At 48.7% G+C, this 20313-nt stretch overlaps 1 protein-coding gene across 2 annotated transcripts in view; it reads left to right on the top strand.

Moving 5' to 3' along the window:
* The window catches only part of UBE4B (ubiquitination factor E4B), a 51923-nt gene extending 48191 nt beyond the window's left edge, over positions 1–3732 (top strand). For both annotated transcript variants that reach the window (XM_083163493.1, XM_083163492.1), the window contains 2 exons: positions 587–733; positions 2443–3732. In XM_083163493.1, the coding sequence (XP_083019619.1) occupies positions 587–733; positions 2443–2504 (209 nt within the window). In that variant the 3' untranslated portion in view covers positions 2505–3732. The remainder of the gene's footprint in view (positions 1–586; positions 734–2442) is intronic.
* The last annotated feature ends 16581 nt before the right edge of the window (positions 3733–20313 follow it).

Genomic DNA, 20313 nt, shown 5'->3' with positions numbered 1-20313 from the left:
GCTGTGCGCAGGCCCATAAGGTGTCCTGGTAACGACCCTACTTGCCTTAGCTTACTGCTGTGCGCAGGCCCATAAGGGGTCCTGGTAACGACCCTGCTTGCCATAGCTCACTGCTGTGCGCAGGCCCATAAGGGGTCCTGGTAACGACCCTGCTTGCCGTACCTCACTGCTGTGCGCAGGCCCATAAGGTGTCCTGGTAACGACCCTACTTGCCTTAGCTTACTGCTGTGCGCAGGCCCATAAGGGGTCCTGGTAACGACCCTGCTTGCCATAGCTCACTGCTGTGCGCAGGCCCATAAGGGGTCCTGGTAACGACCCTGCTTGCCGTACCTCACTGCTGTGCGCAGGCCCATAAGGGGTCCTGGTAACGACCCTGCTTGCCTTAGCGTACTGCTGTGCGCAGGCCCATATGCGGTCCTGGTAACGACCCTGCTGGCCATAGCTTACTCCCACTACTACCCAGAACTGACCCATCTCACACACCTGTAATCTTCCATGTAACAATAGGTAGATGCCACAGAGGAGCCTGTTACTCACACACCAGCTTTACGATGACCTCATTAATGGGAATCCTTTCCTCCATTAGATCCGCTGATGGACACGCTGATGTCGGAGCCAGTGAGGCTGCCGTCAGGAACAATCATGGACCGATCGATCATTCTGAGACACCTACTGAATTCCTCCACAGATCCCTTTAATAGACAAACACTGACGGAGAACATGCTTGAACCAGGTACAACGCACTGTGAGATGTACCCACAGCTGGGGAGAAGGGGCAATGCCTTACGGCAGCTGAATGTGCTGCTGGCAGGGAGATCCTGTTATGCCGTTCGGTAGCCAGTATGTCAGGGCACTACAATGTAAAATCTGCAAGCGGCTCGCTATGTGCGGCAATGAGGCGCACATGCTCGGCACAGCTAGTCCTAGGAAGATGTGCCAGTGTGCTCCAGCTGTACAAAAATATAGGCAACTTCTTAATAATCTGGTACAAGTGCTGCACGACCCAGTGGTAAAGCTATAGATGGGGTACCGTTCTAGTGAACGGCTGCAGGTTTAGAACAATGACAATGTAACACGTTCCTCGACCTAACTGACTGGTCGTTTCTTTAAAGGATATGTTGTGTACATGCCCAGCTCCGCCTACCTTACCTTCTCCCACATGCATGTGGTCAATCACTCTGGATTCAGAGACCCTCTGCTGGCCGTTTGTGTTACTGCAGACAGAAGCACACGTCAGGACGTCGTAAAAGAAGTAGTTATTTATACAGTAACTTGCGGTCGTCATGCTATATTGCAGTTTTTTAATTCATAAAAGCACACAGCAAAGATATCAAGCCAAAGGTTGCTTGTACCAAGAATTACATCATTGTGGGCTGGATACCACAGGGTTTAAACATATATTGTTACCAAGCCAGGTAAGTCCAACGCAAGTCCAGGGCACAGACAGGAACTCGCAGCCCACGCTGCTCTCCTCTCACGGGGGAACACAGCGTGCCAGGACACTACGCGGGAACAGACAGCTGGAGGATGGCCTGGGCAGCAGACAGCGAGCATCACCGTAGCCACGCCGTAACGCGTTTCGTGGAACGCTTCGTCAGAGGGCCACCCTTTAGCTTGATATCTTTGCTTTGTGCTTTTATGGATTAAAAAACTGTTTTATGCACTATGGAGCGCCCCTCTGTTTATCTATCAATCATAGATATATACATACACACACACACATACAGACACGCGCTAGAAACAATGTATAAAAAAAGTTACAATGTAATTAAACATATATTTTCACTGCCCAGTGATACTTAACAATAAAAGACAAATATACACATTAATGCCTAATCATTATATTGGGTTAAAGGAATAGCCGATGGTTAATATATGCCCTCCTGAGACGGTTATGTCGGTTGTTATTATTGGACCAATATGTAGACACTTCTTAAAACACCAATTAGTGTAAAAGAAGAGGGTTTTTATTGGTTGTCCACTGTCTGGCCAGACAATACAAACACCAATATTGGGTGTGTAAAAAAACAAACAAAAAAGATCCCAATAGTCACTGACTTGCTTTTCATGCAGGCAGGTATGCGGTCACGTTCTGGAGCTCCAGAAAAGATGGTTGAGGTAGCCGATAGTCGTATGACGCGTTTTTCCACCTCCAATAAGGTGTCAGCTCCTCAGATCATATATTATGTTATTTATATTATAAAACACTGATAAAGGAAACTAAAAAAATAACAGCAAAATTATCTAATTAAAAAAAGGCAGTTGCAATGTTGCCTTTCAGTCTTCCTCCATCACTGATTGGATTCAAAGCTTCTCCTTCGCTTGTAGCCAGTGGCTGGATCCTGCGGATAGACCGGAAAGCGTTACCCGGGAGACTGCAAGCCAGTCACTAACCTCTATAACTAAATCCATCTTTTATTTGACTTTGTTTCTTCCTCATAGTGCCAGAACTCAAGGAGAGGATCCACGCGTGGATGAGGGAGAAGCACAATGCCGACCAATGACGCGATGGTAAATCGTCGCGAGGTTTTACCTACTGGTGGCTGCCTGCAACCACAAGAGATGGAACCCTGTACATATATTTAAATATCACAAGCATTGACGAGCTCACCCAACAGAAGAAAAGGGGATTATATTTTCTTAATAAGGGCCAGCGTTCCAGTACAGAAAGCAGAGACCCTTCTGTTTCTCAGTGTGTGAATGAAAGGTGGACAGGCGGCAATCAAGGTTTCACTACAAGTCCGTGATAAGCCAACTGCATCAATGTATCGGTTACACCAATTTTTTTTTTTTTTTACTTTCTGTTTTTTTTTTTTTTTTTACTTTCTGATTATTATTTTTTTTTTTTTTACAATTTTTCCCTCTTTTTTTTTGTTTTTTTTTGTTTTTCTGCTGCTACTTTTCCCCATTACATCCCCTTCCTCCCCTGCCAGGATACCCGCATCCATCATGAAGGGTGTACACAAGTTTTGGAAGACCATAACGAATTGAATTCAGAAATCTGCCCAGTCGCCCAGGTCGTGCGCCCAAGCGCAATAATACGCCCCCCTGACAATCCGTTCAGGGACCGCGGCATCCTCTGGCAAAATGTGATTCATGGAGCGTTCATGTGTATGTACAAGGAAGAAAAAAAAATCTGAAATATAGGAAAATGTATATATTTGAGTTCTTTTAAGTTGAAAAGACCAGATAAACCATGTTTTAGCGTAGGCCGGCATGCTTTTTTCTTTTGTTATGACGTTCACATTGCATATAGACTGCATTTTTGTTTTTGTTTTCTTTTTGAATGAACGCACTGGAAATTGTTTTTAATTGCTGAATTTCTTGAAAATTGTGGGGTAATCGGTCTGCCAGTTATAGACCACCCCCCTCCTTCGGCCCATGAGAGGGAGGGGCTTACACCTTGTACGACAGATGTTCACGCCCATGTTTAGCCTTACCAAAGTGAGCGGAGTCTGGCATGGGGGATTCTTTTGTCTTTCTTTTGATTTTTTTTTTCTTTCTCTGCTCTTGCTTTGTTTTTTTATGAGATCTTTTTGTATTACTGCCCTCCACAGCATACTTGAATTCCTGTACTCCTCCATGTGGAAAGGCAGGTGCGTTTTAAAAAATGAAGCCTGTAATCTAGAAAAGTGTGTTTCCCTCTCCTCCTATTTTCAGTTTTCCTGCAGAATTCCACCCTCCTTATCGTTGAGTTCTGGACTCTGAAAATACAATAAATGGTGACAAACATTGCAGAGCCTTATTCATTCTATCGCTGCGGTCACATGCGTCACGTTTGGGTCACACAGGCTACATGGATTAGATTCTGCAGACTTGTACATAGCCCAGCATAACACGTGGCTCATTCACAGGAGAGAGTCTTCTGCATAGACATCTGTCTGGATGTGCCACATAAACCTATGATGTTCCGCCATAAGTGTGCTGGCTTGTAGTGTGACATGAAAATGGGAGTCCAGTTGTCACTGTGTATGTGTGGGAGTGTCACACTACTGACTGGGGAGATGCGCCATTCTAATACACGTAATATGTGTGGTCCTTGCTCAGGGGATGGGTCTCCTGCAGGAACACCTACATGTTCATAGCTGTAACCGGACACCTGCCCTTACGCTCTGGCTACGCCCTTCAGGTCCACAGATAGCAGTTCCTGGTCTTACAGGACCTGGCCAGTAGGGGATTCCCAATTACCGGCAGTAGCCGCCTGTTACTGACTCCGCCCACTATGCAGTGGGCGGGGATATCGCTGCCACCACCAGACTCCTATTACTTGGCGCCTGGGACCATAGATACCTCCTCAAGCCCAAACGCTGGCACCTGAGTACTACATGCTGGAGCGTGTGTGTCGACACACCCCCGACTGGCGTCGGTTGGTTCCCCACTGGTCACGAACCAGACCTCTGCTTCGGTAGCTGGCAGAGAGGAACTGGGAGGATGCTGGACCCTTGTACCAACAGCTGGAGAACAGTTTTATTGCAGTAATTCTGTTGGTCACAAAATGAGAACGGTCGACTTGAGGCAGAAAGTTGTTTATTTGCCAATAGATCTTAAAAGATCTCTTCTCCTATCATTGGAGGTACAGCATACAGATGTTACAGCATTAACGTCAGGTAGAAGTACAAATACCAGGGCTCACAGGCCTTCTTTATATAGAGCGAAAACACACTGCCATGGTCAGATCCTTCCCTATACCTTTAGGATTTGCATATCAATCAGACCTCTTACTTCCAGTGCATAACGAATCAAGATTACCGTATTTGCCGGCGTATAAGATGACTCCCCAACAATAGGAGGGGCCCAGGAGGGCCCAGCTAAATACAAAAATGGCCAGGAGGGCCCAACAATGAAATTCCCATGTGCCTAGAGGGCCCGACTAGCATGCCCACAGGCCGGAGAGGTCTGATCGGTACCCATGTGTCTAGTGCCTGATCACCCGGTGGTCTAGGGAGGGGTGGGTGGCCTGGGGCCGCCTACCTGCTGTTGGGAGAGGCTGCAGGGCGGAGCTTCGTCAGCTCTTCTGCTTTCCACCCCTTCCTTCCTCGCCCCTCCCGGCAAGACGCGGGGGCTGGCCGAGTACGGCGCGGCGAGCGCTGTTTGGCTCGCCGCAGTTGCCTGCCATTGGCTTCCGACTCGGGTGCCCTGATTGGCTCCCGAATGGCGGGAGATTCAAACCGCCCCGAATGGCGCCAGATTCAAAGCACCGCTCCGTTCGCCGCCACTTCCATCCCCACTGCACCTGTACTGTGGGTGCGGGGATCATACAGCTGATCCCCACGCCCGGCTCCCCTCCATTAACCCTGCGCATCCTGGCCTGATCCCAATGTACCCCGCGTATAAGATGACCTTTCCATTTGGAGGCATGTTTTTCAGGGCAAAAACAAAAAAACACTAAATAAAGAGAGCGCACTGTGTTGATCCATTCAATTTAATATAAAAAAGGATATAAAAATTGTATACACATAACCATACATATAGAATTATAACATTAAAAACAAAAAGATATTCAGCATTGATATCACAGTGGATATGATGTCTCAATAGATTGGCACTTTCTATGATTTATTATCACAGTCCCTTTAGGCAGGTAATCACTAGAAAAGTAAATTTTCCATATAAATTTTGCTCCAATTTGTTAAATAAGGCAATGCAAGGTTCTTATACACTCCAGTTTAAGGAGAACTCTGTTGTTTATATTTACCAGAGACTGTTGAATGTGAGGTGACGCCAGCGGGGTGTATGGACTTGTAACGGGAAACTTCATCCGCTTCAACTGGTGGGGCTCTGTTGTGATGGTAGCCTCCGTCGGGAGCAGACCCTAGCTCTCCCGTTGTCCTCTGGATGTTTGAAGAGGGAGGGGAGCGTCACCCTCACCCGCCCGATGTTCACGCTGCAGGGGATCGCCGCAGGTCACTCCTGGCGTATGGGCTTGCAAAGCGGAGGTCCCAGGATTATTGCAGGATGAAATGAAGCAAGGCAGGAAGCTGTAAATCAATGCTGATAGCAGGCTTGTATTGGCTTGACGCGTTTCTCCGTCCACAGTGACTGACGGTTTCCTCATACGGTACATACTAAAAAGGATGAGTCCAGTCTCCTTAGAATATATAACTTCCAGGAAAGGTGGAGATCATTTGATTATCTCCTGGACATGTTTGTATAAAGAAACAGAAATGTCTGTGCATTACCAACACCTCGCACACAGGATGGCATGGGTTCAGTGACACATCACATACACAAGTGATGTACTACTAACACCTTTACACAGGAACTACAGACACAATACCTGCTACCTGCTGTGCAGTGGCCACTCAGTCATTCAGGAGGAAACCAAAATTACCATCTAATTCCCTTATCGCAGGGATTCCTTCCTTAAGTAATTTTCAAAGTACATTTTCACATTTAAAATATATTTAAATGACACTTTATACATAATACGGAGCCTGTGCTCAGCAGAGGCTTCCGACACCACATAACACTGCAGCTGTGGACCCTCAGTGCCAGCTCAGTGCTTCACATATATTAATACATTTAAAATATCTTTATTTAACCCATATTGCCCAGCTCTGGGCTGGGCTGCAGGGGCTCCTAAACACTGGACTATCTGTGCTGCGGAGCTGGTTTCCAAGAGTCCGGGGTGCCCGGACTCTTCCCAGCGCACCGCCGTGTAGCACCGACTTCTGTAGGGCAGCTGCCCGGGACAGCATCCCGGCTGCAGCGTCTCTCAGCACACTGCTCGGCCACGCCACGTTCCCTCTCCATTGGAGGATGGGGGATTACAGCCGGACAGAGGGAGGGAGACCGGGCCACGGCACCCATACACAAATGTGAATAAAACATTTTTTTGAATTTGGCTGGATTCACACTGGGGAATAGAAGACGACCACAGGGAGCATGGGCACTTTAAATAAAAAAATAGTGTGGCCAACTCCTCCCCTTCTACTTCCCCTCTCAGGCAGTCTTAGATTGTGCCCGGAAGGGTGCGGGTCACACTTGTGCTCACTCCTGGGCATTTTTATAATAATAGCTTTAAAGCAGCAAGTTTTACTTTGAGGACAGGCAGTTGCTGCTACTATCTGCCTGCTATGTGGGGAGCCGGCTGCTGCTGCAGTTTGCACCCGGCTCCCTGGCTTCAGAAACCACTGTCTCTGGAGATGTAACGGGCTCCGCAATCCTTCCCCAGCCTATCGGCCGACAGCAGGGCTACAGCTCTGTGAGTATACACTGCCTCCCTGTTAGCAGCAGAGGCCAGGGCTTTTAGAAAGGTGGCATAGCAGAGGATTTATTTAAATCTGGCACCATGGAGAAGGAGCTGCCGGGCGGGGGTGGAGTTACTGCACAATGCTCCCAGCAGTCCGGCTATCCCCAGAGTTACTGTGTGTCTGTGGCTGTCATTTTCTTTGTACTTGGCGCCGCTGGACACGATGCTGGAGGCTCCACTGTTACACTGCATGCTCCATCAAGGCTGCAGGTTATGACATCCCGATTCTCCTGGTGACCTTCCTGCTACAGCTCTACCCGGTCTGTGAGTTACAGTGGGGCTTTACAGCTAGGTGAAGACAGTAGGGCTATAGCGCCCCCTGTATCCATATACTGTAGCGCTGTGAGACCCTGTGGCAGCTTCTCTCTTTCTCTGTCTCTCCCATCCAGTGTTTCTATGTGGTGTTTCTATACCTACTCTCCCTTGGGTGTGGGGTAGGAAGCGGTACATCTGTCAGACCAGACTTAGGTCTACAGTCATTAGGTCGACCCCGGAAGGTCGACTGTCCCCAAGGTCGACAGGGTTAAGGGTCGACATGGTTTTAGGTCGACATGAGTTTTTCACTGTTTTTTGACCCGAATGTCGACACAGTTGACATGGACACAGTTGGAGTCGAACCGCAGCCCATTCTCCCACCACGCCCTAGTGGATGGTAGGGCATGAAATACCGCCGGTCGGCACATGTCGGCTCAAAAAACAGTGAAAAACCTAATGACTGTTGACCTAAAACCATGTCGACCTTGGACCATGTCGACCTTAAGTCATGTTGACCTTGAGCCATGTCGACCTTTAACCTTGGGGACAGTCAACCTTCCGGGGTCGACCTAATGACTCGATCTAAGTCTGGTCTGACAGATGACCGTTTCCCGTGGGGTAGTGTGTAGACATTATCTGTGTGCCCTATTATTGTTATAATCATGGCAGGGGGAAGCTCCAAGAAGATTGCTTCTAAATAATGCAATGCAAAGTTTACACAGGCCTCTGAGGGGATGTTGCTTTGTGATAAATGCTCAGTTAACCCCCCTCTGGTACAGGCCCTGGTGGATACCCCCGTTCCCTTTCTGAGCTCACTGCATCTCAGAAAGATAGGGAGACATCCAGAAACCGACAGAGTGATTTAGCCTCTGCGGTACAAAGCCTCACTAGAGCCTTGGCTCCAGGGCAAACTGACCCTCGCCCTTCCTCTTCAAAAATCCCCCACTTTTGCGATGGAAGAGGTCACTTCCACAAAATGTGGAATCTCCTTATTCTGACGATATTCCAGAACTGGAGGAGGGTGAATTTGCTCCCCCTGAGGATGAGGAGGTGCTGGCTTTTGACACGTAGGAGTCTGCTCAGGTCTCTCGAGGTTTAGAGGATTTAATTGAAATGGTTAAAGTTGCTTGTAATGTAAAAAAAAGGAAAAGCAATCATCTGCTTTTCCCCCTGTGAAGGAATTTGACAGAAGCCTGGACTCATCCAGACAAGCGGTTTCAAGCCCCTCGTAGGTTTCTATTGAATTACCCTTTGCAACCAAAAGGCAGAAAAAGGGTAGAAGTTCCCCTACGGTGGACTCTTCGGTGTCACAACTGTCTAAAAAGACGGTCCTCCCGGTCCCTGGGGCCACCCCCTTAAGGACATCTCTGACCGCAAGTTACAGTTAACCTTGAAAAATATTTTCTCAGCCGCTGGTGTTTTACAGCGTCTGGCCCAGGTCGGTTGGAACAGGGAGAATTCCTGGTATCCATCAATATCAAGGATGCATACCTACACATCCCTATTTAGCCCCCTCACCAGGCGTTCCTTCAGTTTGTGGTAAAAAGTCAACACTGGCAGTGATGATGGAGGTTCTCCGTACTCAGGGTGGGACAATCATACCTTATGTGGATGACCTCCTGCTGAAGAGGAGAGAGAGAGAGAGAGACCCTTTTGTCAAACATCCTTCTCACACAAAGGACCCTCATATCTCACGGTTGGATCCTTAACTTCGAAAAGTTGCAGCTTCAACCTACTCAGCATCTCCTATTTTTAGTAATGATCCTGGACACAGTCCAGATGAAGGTCTTTTTGCCAACCGACAAAATTCATTCCTTACAGGCTTTGGTCAGGCTGGTTCTGCGTCGCAGACAGGTGTCAGTACATCTTTGCGCCAGACTGCTGGGGAAAATGGTGTCCACCTTCGAGGCAATCCAGTATGGGTGCTTCCACACTCAACCGTTTCAGTTGTCCCTTCTCCATCAATGGGATGGTGACCCTATCCCCGCAAGAACATCTGTCCTTACTGTGGTGGCTCAACACCACCAACCTCCAGAAGGGCAAAAGGTTTGCGATCTGGGATTGGACCCTCCTCACCACCAATGCCAGTCTCCGGGGTTGGGGAGCGCTTACCTTGGAACACCAGTTCCAGGGGTTATGGACAAAGCAGGAAAGCCTCCTCTCAATCAACATTCTGGAACTAAGAGCCATCTATTATGCCCTTCTCCAGACGAAGCGTCTTCTTTAGGGCAAGGCCATCCGCTTCCAGTCTGACAACTCCACAGCTGTAGCTTATATCAACAAGCAGGGAGGCACCCGCAGTTGGGCGGCCATGATGGAGGTGAGTAGGATCCTGCTTTGGGCACAGACTCATGCTCTAGCTCTGTCGGCTATTTTTATACCCGAAGTAGAAAACTGGGAGGCCGACTTCCTCAGTCGGCAGGATGTACACTAGGGAGAATGGTGTCTCCACCCTCACGTATTTCAACAGTTGATACATTGGTGGGGCAGACCTCAGGTGGACCTGATGGCGTCCCAACACAATTTTCAACTTCCCAGGTACTTCGTTCGGACGCGAGACCCACAGGCCGAGGGGGTGGATGCTCTGGTCGAGCTATGGCCCTTTCAGTTTGTGTACCTCTTTCCACCATTCCCATTGATCCCTTGTGTACTCAAACGCATCCGGAGAGAGGGAGTCACAGCTCTTTTGGTAGCACCGGACTGGCCACGTCAGTCTTAGTATCTTGGTACACCAATCTGACAGCAATGCTGATCGACAATGCTGCCTCTCCAGGACGACCTTCTCAGCCATGGACCATTCGTCTTCCCAGATTTAGGTCATCTTCATTTGACGGCGTGGCTGCTGAAAGGTCCATCCTAAGGCGTGCAGGTATCCCTAGAGCAGGGATACCTACCATGCTGTGGGCCAGAAAGGAAATCACCTCCAAACACTATAACCGCATTTGGAGGTCGTATGCGGCTTGGTGTGAGGGGTGTGGGGTTTTCACTGGGTATTGTATGCGGTTCCGACAGTTGGGATCCCAACAGTCGGGATCCTGACTGGCCGGACTCAGACAGCGTGGCCAGCAAAACAAAGCCCCTTGCGGGCTCGCTGCGCTGGCCAAGCTGCGGGCATGGTGGCGAGCGCATGGGGGTCCTGGACCCCCAGGAGGGAGAAGAGCCGACGGCCGTCTGTTTTAACAGTCGGGATCCCCTCCGGCACCCGTTTCCACTACCCTTTTAAAAAAAAGCTAGATTCCTCCTGTTTTTACAGGAGGGTTTGAAGCTAAATTCCCTGAAGGTACAGGTGTCGGCGCTTTCCATATTTTTCCAAAAGAAATTAACCTTCCTTCCTGAGGTACAGACTTTTTTTCAGGGTGTGGTATGGTTACAATCGCCCATTCCGCCTCCGACGGCTCCTTGGGACCTCGATTTGGTCCCCCAGTTCTTACAATCATCTGTTTGAGCCTTTGGAGGAGGTGGACCTTCGGTATCTTACATGGAAGGTGGTTCTTTTACTGGCACTGGCTTTAGCCAGAAGGGTATCTGAGCTGGGGGCTCTCTCCTGTCACTCTCCCTTCAGTTTCATTCTGACCGCGGAACTCGGCACGAGCCTGTCTTTTTTTCTTCCAAAGGTAGTGTCTGCGTTTCACGTGAACCCAACCCATTGTGGTTCCAGCATTCACTGAGGACTCGCCGGAAGCAAGATCACTGGATGTGGTCAGGGCTCTGCGCATCTATGTGTCTAGCACAGCCTCCATTAGAAAGTCTGATGTTTTGTTTGTTACCTACGACTCATTACGTTGTGGGTGGCCAGCTTCAAAGCAGACGCTGTCTAGGTGGATCCAGCTGACCATTCGTCAAGGTTATGTTGCCATTTCTCAGACACCTCCTGCTTGCATAACAGCACACTTGACCAGATCGGTGGGCTCATCTTGGATGGCTGCCTGGGTGGTTTCTCTCCAACATTTCTGCCGACATGGTTGGGGCAAAAGACCTTTGTTCGGTTCTACAGGTTTGATACCTTTGCGGCTTCAGCTTCACAGTTTGGCCACATGGTACTAAGGGGTTCTCATCGCTCTCCTGCCCGGGTTGGAAGCTCAGGGACGTCCCCAGTGTAACTCCAGTGACACCTAGTGGATGAAGGAGAGAGAGGGATTTTGTACTTGCCGTAAATCCTTTTCTCTGAGTCCACAGTCACTGGACGCCCGCCCGTGTCACATGTTGCTGCTGGTTTAGATACACATGCTCCAGCACCTGACCTACACAGTACATGCCGTTTCTGCAGTGTGCCACACGCTGGCTGGGTGCACATTACGGATTGCTGCCGCAGGGCTTGCTCACTTCCTGGGGGAATAACACAATAGAGGACACATTGGAAATGACACAACCTAGCTGGCCAAAAATGATTTGTGTATACAACGTATTTTAACAGACAGATCATGCAGACATTTATTAAATAAATACATTTAGAAGTGCCAGCTAAGTGAAAGTCTGTCTGTCGCTCTTCCCCCGCTTTGCGCGGAACTTCACATAAACGTCTGGATTGCGGGGGGCTCATTCACATTACAGCATTTTCTTGGCCGTGTAGCTTTGCTTCCATTTTTCTGTTATACTTTTGTTGTGTTGTGACGGCCAGGTGTAGGTCAGCCTTTAGTCTCCTGTGTGTAGTTGGGTGGGAGCTGTTGGTTTCCCCGGCAGCCATGACATAGGTTGGAGGTGATGACTCTCATAGACGTTCTCCTCGCTGCTTTGCACAAGCTTAAGTATCCAATGGTTCTAGACATGTGTAAGACCTGATATGTTTCCTCACATGTTCCCTATTACTGCAATAGGTTAGTCAGACATGGGTGCATCTATAGCAGAAGTCTCAGGTTGTCTCTCTATGTAGAGAGGGGTTTGTTGTCAACCTCCCATTGGTGGTGTCCATTTGGAGGTTGCCTGGATCCATCTTTGTTCCCATGACTTGTGCTGTGTCCCCGATGGATTCTGTAAGAACCACGTAGTGGAATGTTATCCTACCTGGGCCGTATTCACTTATTAAAAATGATAATGTTCCCCAAAATATTATACCCACTACAAATGTTGCGTGCATCCTAAGATATATCAGGGACTGGATACATGAAACTTCCAACCACACAGATACAACCATAGACCAATCTTTCTCACCCCACCAACACTTGATATCATTTTTACATTGCCATAAACAAAAGATACCAACCCAAATAACCCAAAACCCCCTTCTGATAACACCCTGGAAGGTCTGGCATCTCACAAGAAACAAACATAGCCTGAACAGCCATCACTCCTTATTTCTACCGTTAACAGCGAACCCTGAATTCCAAAATGGTCAGGCATCACAACCGTTCCAGTCATGAAAAAACAAAGGACTCATGCACGCCAAGGCCCTTGTAAACGAAGCAGCATCAGCTCCCCTAAAAGTTCACGACATAGCAGAAAAATACACACTTCCCCGATCACAGGCTTTGGCCATGTATCAAGCACAACGCAACGCAAGCTTAGTCCTTAAATACCTCTCACCTACCGATAAGATCAATGCCTTGGACACACTCCTTTTCAGACCAACCTCAGGAAGAAGAGCCATCTCGACTTACTATCAACTACTACACACCCCTATCGCCTTAGACACTATACGAACAGGTATGTCCACATGGACGCAAATCTTCCCCCAATACTCAATAAAACATCTATTACGATCATTCCATTATTCCTGGAAGACACTGCCTTCCTCTATGTATAGGGAAATGACATACAACATATATCATAACGGTTATCTTTCCCCACACAGACGTTACGCCATGGGCATCGCTGAGGCTGACATGTGCCCAAAGTGTGGTTGCTCGGGAGCAACATTTAAACATTGTATGTGGGACTGCCCCCTCATAATCCGTTTCTGGAGGCAGGTTCAGGGGTTCTCTGTTACTTATTTGTTAAACAGCCTCCCCTGACGGCGGAGTGGGCCCTGTTGGGTATATTCCCCCCTAACACACCTATTCTACCTGATAGTAAAAAAATGATGCTCATAATCTCAGCTGTAGCCCGCAAATGTGTTTTGCATCAGTGGATCCATGCAGACCCTCCATCCATCCAATTATTCAGGGCCAAACTTTTTCATATCTTCCATATGGAATGGATAGAGGCATCTCTCCAGAAGGAAGAACGCACAGAAAACTTCTTTCAGATATGGGAGGGTTTTATCGATTCCCTGTCAACTGATCTCAAAGTACAGATTGATAGATGTTTTAGAGCCACACAGTGGTATGAAACTAGGAATCTCTTGGGTGACGCCCCTATAGATCTTCCAGAAGACCAGTGATTATCATCTTTTCAAATTTTTTGGGAGGCCTTTGGCCCGTGTTCATCCATGTTATTACTGCCTGAATCTATGGTAAAGGAAAGAATGACAACTATAATGTACTCTATTGTAACACAAATCGCATCTTCATTGCTGTTTGTACTACTATAATGCTCAATCCTGAATAAAAATAATTGGAAAAAAAAAAAAGAACCACGCAGTGGGCGGCGCCCTGAATCCCAGCGTTGACGCGGTTGGGGGCTTACCTTAGGCCTACTCTATGAAGGCTCTTGGGTTGGTGGAGAAATGGATCCGTCATAGTAAGAGAGTGGAGGTTCTCAAACTGATCACATTGTCTCAGGTCACCTCACACACGGACACGTTATAAAATATCTATAGGTGGCAGTGATTACTTCACTTGTTATTCTAAAAGGAGGCCTGGAAAACATGTCATGCTTGGCAAACATATTTATTTATTACGTTATTTATATAGCGCACACAATTCCGCCGCGCTGTACAGAGAATATTAGAACATTCACATCCTTAGGCCTCAGTTTGAGAACCTGTGCACTAGAGGAATAGTTTGGTTGAAAATTCCAATGACCCCTTTAAATAGGTGGTAGGTGCTATAGCAATAGGACAGGTCTGCACCCGCAGGGAATCCCTATACCCAATGCGTGGTGGGGGTTCAAGCGCTGCAGTCATGCTACAGCCACACTGCCCTGGCTCGTTATATGCCCTCTGCTGCAACACACATCATAATAACTCCCGCACTAATATAACACGAACAGCGTTTCTCCGCCACTGGTCACACAGTGCATGCAAAAGCTACATGTGGCTGCCTCCATATAGTATACAGGAGATCTAGGTGCCCGTTTTAGGTATATAACCTACCCACTGCAACACTTTATTCCCCAGGAAATGCCAAAGCTACGTGTAGGTGGCACAGACCCTTTCCCTGGTGCCTCCTGCTGTGAACTGGGCAGCAGAAGGTTGCTAGGCGGCTCGGCGTGTTAGACACTGTTCCTGGTGGCCCTCATCCTGCCTCAATGAGATTAGTGTAGAGCCTGGGCTGTGATTCTATGGGGAAGATGCCAAGAGTCTACATTGTATTGTGCAGCTAAACCTGGATTACACTCTCCCTGGTGCAGAGAGAAGTAATTGCATCTCAGAACGGAGGGATTGCGTCCTGTAATGATATAAGCCTGTGTGATCATTTGTGGGTTCCCGGGCTGTGTACAGCCACCAACTGGGCAAGTGACACAAATACAAGAGGAAAGTGACGTTATCCAGACAGAATGTGCTGAGTGCCTACAGTGTCCAGGTAGACAATTGGTTAACACCAAAAAGTTGACATAAAAAGGTAGCCATGCATTTTACAAGTTTTTTACCCATTTTTACACACTCGTATAGTGTACCACGGATTCAGTATTGAATCCCGGCGTTCAGAATCCCGACGCCGGAATCCCGACAGCCGAAATGCCGACAAGGGGGGGACGTGGATCGCCCCCCCTTGCGGGCTCGCCACGCAGCGGGCCCGGTGCCTCGCTACGCTCGGCGCGCTAATTATTCTCCCTCCAGGGGTGTCGTGGACACCCCAGGAGGGAGAATGTGTCGGTATTTCGGCGGTCGGGATTCTGAACGCCGGAATCCCGACCGCCGGGATTTTAACTGCATCCCTGTACCACACTTCGGGCATGGTGCCTCCCCCCACTAACTCTGTGCTCGGCACTCTGTGTTGTTCATTTTATGTTCTGTATCCTCACCTTGCTCGTATTGCCGTCTCTTCTCGGGCACAGTTTCTTACATACCCAGTGCATCCTATGGACTTAGAACAGGATTTATCGGTAGATATATTAGCTGAAAACATTAGAAGCAACACTTAAGGCAACTATACACTATTCTATTTGGGCTTGATTTCACCCAAATCAAATTGCATATGTATGCCATACGATCCATTGCTGTGGTCCTGTACGCAATGGTTCGGAGGTCGGGTCTGCAGGATATAAGATCAATCGGAATTTGACTGATCGTGTTTTATTCTGTTGTGCCAGTGGTGCTGCTGGTCCGAACGGCGGGCAAGAGATTAGGGGAAAAAAATAAATACAAAAAAGTGCAGCTGCCCATTCATTTGTTAAGAATTTTTAACAGCTCAGAGAAAGCATTGAATACACCCCATGGAGGGAGAGACAGAGGGAGACGAGGCCGGAGAAGGAGAGACAGACAGGGGGTGAGGCCGGAGAAGGAGAGAGAGATAGGAAGTAATGTGAGGCTGGAGACGGAGAGACAGAGAGGGGGACGAGGCTGGAGAAGGAGAGACAGGGAGGGGGACGAGGCTGGAGATGAAAAGATAGGAAGGAATGTGAGGCTGGAGATGGAGAGATAGAGAGAGGAATGATGCTGGAGATGGAGAGACAGAGAGGGGGGTGATGCTGTAGAAGGAGAGACAGAGGGGGACGAGGCTGGAGAAGGAGAGACAGAGAGGGGAGTGATGCTGTAGAAGGAGAGACAGGGAGGGGGACGAGGCTGTAGAAGGAGAGACAGAGAGGGAGACGAGGCTGGGGATGAAGAGATAGGAAGGAATGTGAGGCTGGAGATGGAGAGACAGAGAGGGGAATGATGCTGTAGAAGGAGAGACAGAGAGGGGGGTGATGCTGTAGAAGGAGAGACAGAGGGGGATGAGGCTGTAGAAGAAGAAACAGAGAGGGGGACTAGGCTGGAGGAGAGACAGAGAGGGGGACGAGGCTGGAGACGGAGAGACAGAGAGGGGGTGAGGCTGGAGACGGAGAGACAGAGAGGGGGTGAGGCTGGAGATGGAGAGACAGAGAGGGGGGCGAGGCTGGAGACGGAGAGACAGAGAGGGGGGGCGAGGCTGGAGACGGAGAGACAGAGAGGGGGTGAGTCTGGAGAAGGAGAGACCGAGAAGGTGCTGAGGCAGGAGATGGAGAGACAGATAGAGTGGTGAGGCTGGAGTTGGAGAGGCAGAGAGGGGGACAAGGCTGGAGATGTAGGGACAGAGAAGGGTGATGCTGGAGAAGGACAGACAGAGAGGGAGACGAGGCTGGAGATGGAGAGACAGAGAGGGGGGCGAGGCTGGAGACAGAGAGAGGGATGAGGCTGGAGACGGACAGACAGAGAGGGGGTGAGGCTGGAGACGGAGAGACAGAGAGGGGGTGAGGCTGGAGATGGAGAGACAGAGAGGGGGGCGAGGCTGGAGACGGAGAGACAGAGAGGGGGGGCGAGGCTGGAGACGGAGAGACAGAGAGGGGGTGAGTCTGGAGAAGGAGAGACCGAGAAGGTGCTGAGGCAGGAGATGGAGAGACAGATAGAGGGGTGAGGCTGGAGTTGGAGAGGCAGAGAGGGGGACAAGGCTGGAGATGTAGAGACAGAGAAGGGTGATGCTGGAGAAGGACAGACAGAGAGGGAGACGAGGCTGGAGATGGAGAGACAGAGAGGGGGGCGAGGCTGGAGACAGAGAGAGGGATGAGGCTGGAGATGGACAGACAGAGAGGGGGTGATGCTGGAGACAGAGGGGGGGTGATGTTGGAGAAGTAGACAGAGAGGGTTATGAGGCTGTAGAAGGGGAGACAGAGAGGGGGACAAGGCTGGAGATGGAGGGACATAGAGGGGGGGGAGTCTGGAGAAGGAGAGACAGATAGAGTGGTGAGGCTGGAGTTGGAGACACAGTGAGGAGGGTGATGCTGGAGTTGGAGAGACAGAGAGTAGGTTAGCTAAAAGCTGTCGGCTAGCCCCTGGTTTGAGGGAAGCAGGTTTAGGAGCTTAGAGCCAGGGGCAGGGAGAAACTCCTGCATGTAAGGTGTAAAGACTGGGATACTGCAGCCTAAGTCCATCCACAGAGCCCTAACCGCCACTAAAGTGCAAGTCTGGCAGGTTGTGGGCACAACATACTATGTGGCACAATTCGTGGGCCGGGGATATACTGTATCAGCATAGGCAAACGCAGGGGGGGGGGGGGGTCTGGTTGCCCGGAAACCCCCTCCTCTTGGCAAGTAACTTAAATTATGACAAAAGCACTGTACAGAGCAGAGCTGCTGCACATGCCCAGTGTACCAGCTTCTTCTACCACATTTACTGTATGTGTGGATCAGTGCCCTCAAACATCCTTATAGACCAGAGAGCAGCTGCCAGGAGGAAGAGACAGGAGCCTTACCGTGAAGTGGGAGATTGTGAGCTTAGAAAGTGCATCACTGGTGCTATTCTGTCTGTTTATTTATTTATTATATGTTTAACCTTTTCCTGACCACTTATTTTATTTAACTTTTTGAAACAGTCTATACCAGGGGTTCCCAATCTTTTTCGAATCACGGCACCCTAGACTATCAGAATTTTTCCACGGCACCCCTAGGCCCAAACAATATATATATAAAATGAAGTAGATAGTGTGTATATGTGAATATTAGGTTCAGTTATGTGTTAAAGGGTATGTTTTGCTTCTGATTGTACACATTTTATGATTGGAAGCCACCAGCACTGGTTTTGTCCATAAATAATTGATCATAAATATTTTGAACTGGTCCTGGACCACCAACCCGTGGCACCCCTGCAAGTGTTCCGAGGCACCCCAGGGAGCCACGGCACACAGTTTGGGAACCACTTAGTATAGACCAGGGATGGGAAACCTCCGGCCCTCCAACTCTTGTTGAACTACACATTCCAGCATGTCCTGCTACAGTTTTCTATTTTGCCATGCTAAAACTGTTGCAGGGCGTGCTGGGATACGTAGTTCAACATCAGCTGGAGGGCTGAAGGCTCCCCATCCATTCTATAGACCATCTGTGCTGTCAAATATTAATACTGTATCAAGTGTATAAAAAGACCAATATTTAGGGTTGTTACCACTCCCCAGATTCCGGTTCTTACCCCAGTGCACTGCAGAGTGGGTGGTTTTGGATTACATTTGGAAACCCCCCTCTAACAATCCTGCGTTTGCCACCGATCAGGGTTACAGGAATAGGGGTATGACCACGCTGCCGATATAATGTAACAGAACCATGTTATTATGTGACAGTATGAAAGTGGAATCTCAGCACTGTATAAAGGCGGACACAGACTTACATCAGAGAATCCGTCACATTTACTCATACAGATATTTATAACTCATTTCTCAGATGGCTGCTGCAGCTTCCAAGCTAATGCTTCATGAATTAGTGAGCAGGAGTTTTATCAGCATACTCTGATTAAATCACAATCTAGTGTCATCACGACTCAGAAACGGGAAGAGATCGGAGAAATGATCCCAAAGCCTCTGTCTAACCTCCAAAACGAACTCCAGAATAACCAAGTATCTGTCATTCACAATAACTGCAGGATATTTGGGGGACTATTTAATAAGGACTCTCAGAAAAAAGGCCATCGCAGAGACAGGGAATCATCTTTCTATCAATCTACTGGAAATCGGGGTTCAGGGATCTGCTCCCCACCAATACCGTCCAACAGCAGCAAGTGTAGGCGCACCTTATGCCACCAGTAAGTAGTTCATCAGGGTGTGCTTAGCTGGATATACAAAGTGTAGTTACTTAAAGCAATTCAAATACAAAAATCTATATTTATAAGCAAATGTCCTTACAATAAACCGCACCAAGGCTGTTGCCATGTACAGTAAGTAAAGATCCATGATATTTATTTTAAATATTCATGTATACAGCAATATACCAATATAATACAGCAGCATTGATAAATGATGAACGGGAGTCATGCTTGTCCCAAGTCTTTGTCCTATGTGCTTTAAACCCCCAGAAAATGTCTGTTTCTACTAAACTGACTTGAGCAGAGATTGGGCTCTTAGTAAAAGCCGGATAAGGGTTCCTGGGGATGGGGATGTGGATGTGAGAGAGTAGGGAGGGCTTCATCCACAAGGCACATTTCAGATCTTTAGGCCTTCAGACTGAGAGCAGGCTACCTAGTGCCTGCCTGTAAGAGGCTGGGGGAAACAGGCAGGAGATCCTTTATGAGACACTGTGATTTACTGACAGTATTGTCAGTACTGTGCATATGTCTGTGCTTGTGGTAGGGGCATTAGGTCCTTCCACCCTGACAGAGGGGATCTGTTATGTTTTATTTGTGCTCAGACAGGTTAGGATTTCTATGTTGTGTTTTTATCCAGCACAAAAAAAATAGCCGCTGCCAGATAGCAGGAAACCCTGGACTGCTGTGCTGTTTCCTGGCTGCTGTGTGGTTGGAGGTGCCCATCTACACCAGGAGAGGGCACCCTATCCTGATATCCTATCTATCTATCTCTCTCATACTTGCCTACCTTTGATTTCACCTCTCCGGGAGAAGCCCGGAGAGGCAACACATCAGGGGGTGGGGGCAAGGCTGACATCACTTGGCCCCGCTGAAAAATGCCGTGATTCACGGGCCACGGAGGGGGCGGGGCTTAAATGCAGCTGAATGCCGTGATTGCGTCATTTAAGCCCCGCCCCCTCATCGCGAACCCGCGATTTATGGTATTTAAACCAGCGGGCAAGGGGGGAGCTGGAAGATGGATTTG

The sequence above is a fragment of the Crinia signifera genome, chromosome 19 (genome assembly GCF_055691185.1).
Source record: "Crinia signifera chromosome 19, ASM5569118v1, whole genome shotgun sequence".
In the NCBI taxonomy this organism is placed as follows: domain Eukaryota; kingdom Metazoa; phylum Chordata; class Amphibia; order Anura; family Myobatrachidae; genus Crinia; species Crinia signifera.
This window is presented reverse-complemented; position numbering and strand designations above follow the sequence as displayed.